The sequence below is a fragment of the Lepus europaeus genome, chromosome 20 (genome assembly GCF_033115175.1).
Source record: "Lepus europaeus isolate LE1 chromosome 20, mLepTim1.pri, whole genome shotgun sequence".
NCBI lineage: Eukaryota > Metazoa > Chordata > Mammalia > Lagomorpha > Leporidae > Lepus > Lepus europaeus.
Window position 1 is genome coordinate 16,038,051 of NC_084846.1, and position 6,283 is coordinate 16,044,333.

Genomic DNA, 6,283 nt, shown 5'->3' on the forward strand with positions numbered 1-6,283 from the left:
TAAATATTTTTAAATAAATAAGCAGAGAGCAAATATTCTAAGCTTTGCCGGGCTTAGAAGGTGTCTGCATATTCTTTTCTCTGGAATCCCTTTAAATATGTAAATACCATGTTCAGCTCTTGAATTTATCCACAAGCTTTATGTCCTATGCCAACCCCTACTGTGGTAAAAGCCTAAGATGCAACATTAAAGTGTTATTCAGGGAGGGTGATTATGTAAGGTTGGGGTTCTCAAGCATCTCCTATCTCAGCCTTTTTGCTCCAGAAAACTAAGTAGAAGTATACCATTGTATGGAATACTGAAAAGACTCATTTGACTTCAAAGCTATGGTAAAGAGAGAGCTGTCATGAAACTGTATTGCTCTAAATTGACTTAAGAATTGCTAGTTGCTCCAAATAGGAACCCACCCACACCACAACGCAATGGTTCATTTTCCCAGCTCTGGCTTCTGATGCCAGATTCCCTCCAATGCACACCCTCAAGAGCCATAACGGCTCAAGAAATTGGGTGCCTGCCACTCATGTGGGAGACCCAGCCTAGCCCAGCCCTGATTGTTGTAGGCATTTGGGGAGTAAACCAGTGAATGGGAGGGCAAGTTCCCTCTGTTTACCAAAATAAAATAAAATCCTGTTCAATTTCCAAAACTGATTATTGTACTAAGTCCTAGTCAATTGCTTGCTGAGTTCTGCAAATGGTTAATAAGACTAGCAGTTTAATAAGGCACTTTTAAGCTTATATTAGATTCAGTAAATAACTTGGTAGGGCAGGTGCTTGGCAAGGTGGTTAACACAGCACTTGGAATGTGTGCATGCCATATCAGAGTGCCTGGCTTCCAGTCCCAGCTCCATTTCTGATTCCAGCTTCTGCCTAATGGTGTACCCTGTGAGGCAATGGGCCCTGGCTCAAGAACTTGGGTCCCTGCCACCCACATGGGAGATCTGGATTGAGTTTGGGGTTCCTGGCATTTGGGGAATAAACAAGTAGACAGAGGATTTCTGTTGCTCTGTGTATCTGGCTTTGATATAAACTCATTTTTCAAAAATTATAGAAAACAACTTGATAGAATATGCCACTTATTTCTCACTTTCAAAATTAGTACTGCTATCTTGAAACTATGCATTGTGCTTAGCCCAGCTATTTTTTAAAATTCCATTAAAATTTGATTAAAAAGAAATTCTTATGACAATACCACTTTCCTATGATAGTCATAAGGAGAGAAATATCACTGGCAATAGTGCCCATGAGAAAAACCAGGAAATTCCTTGAGGAAGTTCCATTCCATATTGCCTTTTGAAAAAAATATTTTTTTTCTTTAAAAACTGCACCATCTAGATTCTTCCAAATTATTCTCTTACAGCTTCCACCCAAAAGACTTTTGTTGATTAAAAGTTTTCCCAGAACTTTGTCAGCAACTCTTGTACGTCGGTCAGAAGCACCCTAATAATCGCCGATTGCATTTTGTTAATTTAAGACTGCGACACTAAGACCGTACTTTGGTTGCCTGCGTGGAGACTCCGGTGATCTAGGAGGGCAGACCAGCGCACCGGCTGGCGTCCACTTGCGATTGTACGGGTCAGGGACACAATTATCGTCACAGTCTCCCGTTGGAAAGCACGGTGCGTTCTCGCCCGCGAGCAGGCGAGCACTACAGCTTCCCTGGGCCGTCACTGACATCCAGATTCCTTCGGCCGGCGCCTCCTCAGACGCGGCCCGCGCCGGCTCCACGCACGGACGCCGCAGCGCAGCTCCTGAGGCGGCGCCCTCCGCTCGGCGCCGGAGGAGCGCCCCCCCTCCTTCTCCTCCACAGTCCGCCGGACTCCTCGGCTTCCAGCCACGCGGAAGGTGCTCTGACGGGAGGCGGGCCGCAGAGCAACGGCTCCTGGCCGCAGCCGGAAGTGCCTCCGGCCCTCAGACCCTGCCGGGCAATTCAAACCCGACCCTGTTTGCGCGTTGCTAGGAGACCGGCTCCCGCGCGCCCCTGAACGGCGACGCCCGGCGACGTGCGGAGAGGGGCGGGGCCGCGCGGCGGGCGGCGAGCGGTCAGACGAGCGCCGTTGGGGCGGCCTGGCGCGCGGCGCCCAGCAGGCGCCCCAGGAAGCGGGGTCGGTGCCTCTGCCCGCGCCGCCGCCCCGGCTTCGCTAGTGCCGCCGACCGCCATCGGCGGGCCTTTGGAGCGACCGGGCGGACGGTGAGTCACGGGAGCCGCGCCCTGCCTGGGGAGACCAGCCGGGCCGAGGCCCGAGGGGCCGCCAGCGGGGGGGTGGCCGCTGCAGCGGGGCCGGGCCCGGGCCGTCCGCCCTGAGGGGGTGTCGCGGTCCCGGGGAAGCCCCCTGAGGTCAGCGGGCCAAGGGTGAAGCCGCGGGCGCAGATGGCCGGCCCTGGGTGTAAGGACCACCTCGCGGCGTCCGTCGGCTGCGCGGCAGGTGCGCTCGGGGGGCGGCGACCGGCGACCGGCGCGTCCCGGGCTCCCCTCGCCTGCAGGGGCCGCTAGCTGCCGGAGCGCGCGGCGTTTTCCGACCTCAGGGCAACAGGTGGTGCCGCCGTTGCACCGAGCGCGAGCCGGGCTCCGCCACGCTGGGAGCGGCGGTTCCCTCGCCCAATGAGGGCGCAGGGGGCGGGCCTTGCAGGGCTGCCCCCGCTGAGGGCTGGCCGCCAATGGGGTTGGAGGTGGTGGGTGGTCCGTGAGGCGTGGGCGTGGCCGGCCCCTGAGTCCGAGGTTTCCAGCATAGGCAGCGCCAGAGCTGCGGGCAGAGCGGAGGCGAGCGGTTGGGTTGCGTTTCCCCCACCCGGAGCAGGAGCGCCTGCCCATGCACTCTCATTGGTTCCCAGACTGCAGTCCCGGAGGTGAGAGCACGGTCGTGCGGGGGGCGGGGGGCGGGGGAGGGGCAGAGGGTGCTGGTGCGGTGCTGAGGAGGCGTGTGGCGTTAGACCACGGAAGATAAGATTACCTGCCAGTTCTCTGCCAGAGCAAGAGGCACTTGTGTGGCTAGGGGACTTGGACCAGATAGGTGGCCGGGTTGTCGCCCGCCCCGGACTAGGTATTGGAGGTGTGGGGATCGAGGGGGATAGAGAAAAATGTCATTACCGCAGTTTTAAGTGGCTCAAAGCATTTCAGTCACGGTTATCTCACCGTTCATCTTGAGTTCCAAATGTTTCCTATCTCTTCTGGTTTGTTTACTTACTAAAGGAAGCTCTCTTAAGTTTCGCGTGTTGAAATTAAAGGAGGTTGTTTTTACTGTAATATTTCACAAGAATAACTTACCCATTTTCCCTTCCAGCAGTCTTGTGGTTGAGTCACCCAGGAGGAGAAATTTTAAAGTCCTAAGAAGAGAGCATTTCCATTTGGGACAATTACCTGCGCTGGAAATGGGGAATGGACTATCAGACCAAACTTCTATCCTGTCCAGCCTGCCTTCGTTTCAGTCCTTTCACATCGTTATTCTGGGTTTGGACTGTGCAGGAAAGACGACTGTCTTATACAGACTACAGTTCAATGAGTTTGTAAATACTGTACCTACCAAGGGATTTAACACTGAGAAAATTAAGGTAACCTTGGGAAATTCTAAAACAGTCACTTTTCACTTCTGGGATGTAGGTGGTCAGGAGAAACTAAGGCCACTGTGGAAGTCTTATACCAGATGCACAGATGGCATCGTGTTTGTTGTGGACTCGGTTGATGTTGAAAGGATGGAAGAAGCAAAAACTGAACTTCATAAAATCACAAGGATATCAGAAAACCAAGGAGTCCCTGTACTTATAGTTGCTAACAAACAAGACCTGAGGAACTCACTGTCTCTCTCAGAAATTGAGAAATTGTTAGCAATGGGTGAACTAAGCTCATCAACTCCATGGCATTTGCAGCCTACCTGTGCAATCATAGGAGATGGACTAAAGGAAGGACTTGAAAAACTGCATGATATGATAATTAAAAGAAGAAAAATGTTGCGACAGCAGAAAAAGAAAAGATGAATACGAGTACCTTTTATATCTATATGGAGTAGGTTTTCTCCGGTCTGATTTTGACAAATGGAAGTATTCCACACTGGTTTGCCTGTCAGCCCTCCTGGATGCTATTTAAAGCTTTGTTTTGTTGAACAATCAGATGTCCAACTCTGTTGCCTTGTGGAAGATGAATAAATGCAGTGCTTCTTAAAGTGGTCTCTTTCTCCCTTCCCCACAAATCTTTTGGTACTACCATTTTGGGAAGCCAAGTAAGGATGGTAAACTGTAGAAAATAGTTGTGGAAATTGACCCAAAGGTAGTGAAATAAAACTTTGAGGAGTGTCTGCTAAGTGTTTGTGCTAGTATCCTTTTGGGAGAAGCCTTTGCAAGGAAATTGCATTCAAGGCTGTGTATGTTAAGATGAAAAGCAAATGAATGGAAATGTGAAAGTGGATGAATAAATCCATGGTCGTATTGGTCACATTGGCACAGCCCGTCTTTTTTTATGTAAGGAATGAGAAGAAAGTATTTGCTTTTTTAAAGTTTTGGCCAAATGATTTTTTGATATTTTCTGAAATCTCATATCTTAGTTCTGGACAATATTAAATTGGTCTAAATTTAATTTAAAAAAAAGTAGATATTCCAGTGCATGAATTAATTTTCTTGAATGAGCATGTTTTGGTGTTTAGTCTCTTTAGAAATAGCTATGCATCTTTTTATACAGGTTTAAAACAACATTTTGGGGATGTAGGGCTATCATAGAAAATAGTTTGTTGTCAGAAGCACTTTTACTTGAAGAACCTAAAATTTTTGACTCTCATGTAGTAAATAAGGGTATGTAGACTTTTGACAAATGCACATGGTTGGGTACACGTAGGGATTTCTGAAATCAATTGATGAATTCAGCCAAAAGATTGTAATTACAATGTATGGTCTCTAAACAATTCCAGTTAGAAGATACTTGTGCTATTAATATTTGCTGGCTGAAAACAGATATGGTTTTTCATATATTTTTGTATTTGGGGAGGAACAAAAGCTTTATAAACAACACCTGATGCATTGTGGAATGAAAATGTAAAAGATACCGTATATGTATTATGAACTTTAATGTTTTGTTTACAAACTGAATGGTATTACATGGGCTTTCCAGTCTTGATTATAGGAAGGAAGGATGGAATTACTGCAGATAAGAATTATGATGATAGAAAATGAGGGGGAAGTAACAAAGCTGTTCTATGAAAATTCACTGGTGCTGTTTACTTTGGAATGAAAAACAAACAACTAAATCACAAGGAGGAAAGACCTTTAATTCTTACCTACAGAGACTTCCTGTGATATATATTAGCAGATTGGCATATTTTCTATTTGTAAAGCCAACAGCTGTTTGTTTGGAAAAATCACCAAAAGAAATGCACTTTGTTAGCTAAGTTGGTTGGATTGTTGTGTTTTTGTTTTGTTTTTTTCTGTTTTGTTTTTTTTTTTAATATTTTTTAGTAGCATAACTGAGTTTTGGTACCTTGATTCTTGTCACACACAAAATGAAGTAGCTTCCTGTGAGACTTTCATATGTTAAATGTACCTGCACTAGTCTTGGTCACTTAAATGTTTATATGTATAGGAACACAGACACTAATTACCAATAAACTACTTGAGGTGTTAGAAGAACACTATTGGTGGGTTTTAATATATTTCCTCTTCCTCTGAATTTTTTAATTAGGTATCTAAAAACAAATTCAATTCACTTGACTGTTTCATCATATGGTAGTTCAGATCACAAGTGTGAGAGAGGCAGTGAAGTTAATTTTCTGGGAGTTTTTTTGCCCTTTACTGGTACTGAAATCATGGTATCTGCTGAATACATAACCAGTCTCATGATGGGTTAATAAAGCTTACTAGCAATAAAAAAATCAGAATCAATTTAGATTTCCAGTCTGCTTGTCTGTCTGCTTTGCTGTATAAAGTAGTGCTGTTTTGATATCTCTTGAAAGTCTGTGTTGACCCTTACTTTGTAACCTAAGAAAATAAGCAAATCCATGTTATCTAAGGTTTTCATAATTAGTGAACAACAGAAATTGTGATGAATACTGTACAGTATTTTATTTGGAAGTTTTAACTACAAAATTCATCTTAAAATTTTTCAGTTTGCTGAGTTCAAATCCCCTACCACCTATTTGAGCTATTAATAACATAGGATAATAAGGAGCCTCAACGCCAGTCCTACAGTGTTTCAACAATGCTTTTATACAATAAGATACATATATTTTATTGAGGTGGCTCTTAAGCATATTTCTAAAAAGTTTTCTAACATTTGAAACTACTTGGTTTAGTACTGAATATCAAT

At 45.6% G+C, this 6,283-nt stretch overlaps 1 protein-coding gene across 5 annotated transcripts; it reads left to right on the forward strand.

Moving 5' to 3' along the window:
• Nucleotides 1-1,669: 1,669 nt before the first annotated feature.
• Nucleotides 1,670-4,159, forward strand: LOC133749603 (ADP-ribosylation factor-like protein 4A). 5 transcript variants are annotated; one of them, XM_062178852.1, is made up of 3 exons: nt 2,039-2,188; nt 2,725-2,844; nt 3,279-4,159. In XM_062178852.1, exon 3 carries the CDS (start codon nt 3,367-3,369, stop codon nt 3,967-3,969), a length of 603 nt encoding a protein of 200 aa, XP_062034836.1. In that variant the 5' UTR covers nt 2,039-2,188; nt 2,725-2,844; nt 3,279-3,366; the 3' UTR covers nt 3,970-4,159. The 5 variants fall into 5 exon arrangements, with proteins under 5 accessions (XP_062034834.1, XP_062034835.1, XP_062034836.1 ...); XM_062178850.1 differs by lacking the exon at nt 2,725-2,844 and having other exon boundaries at nt 1,670-2,188; XM_062178851.1 differs by lacking the exon at nt 2,725-2,844 and having other exon boundaries at nt 1,670-2,188; nt 3,282-4,159.
• Nucleotides 4,160-6,283: the final 2,124 nt, after the last annotated feature.

What these genes read in the sequence shown, in the direction of transcription:
- LOC133749603 (XM_062178847.1), top strand. Translation starts at nt 2,600, where the DNA reads ATGAGGGCGCAGGGGGCGGGCCTTGCAGGGCTGCCCCCGCTGAGGGCT. An exon ending in CCCAGACTGCAGTCCCGGAG is followed by an intron (nt 2,845 to 3,278) that starts GTGAGAGCACGG and finishes TTTCCCTTCCAG; the next exon opens with CAGTCTTGTGGTTGAGTCAC.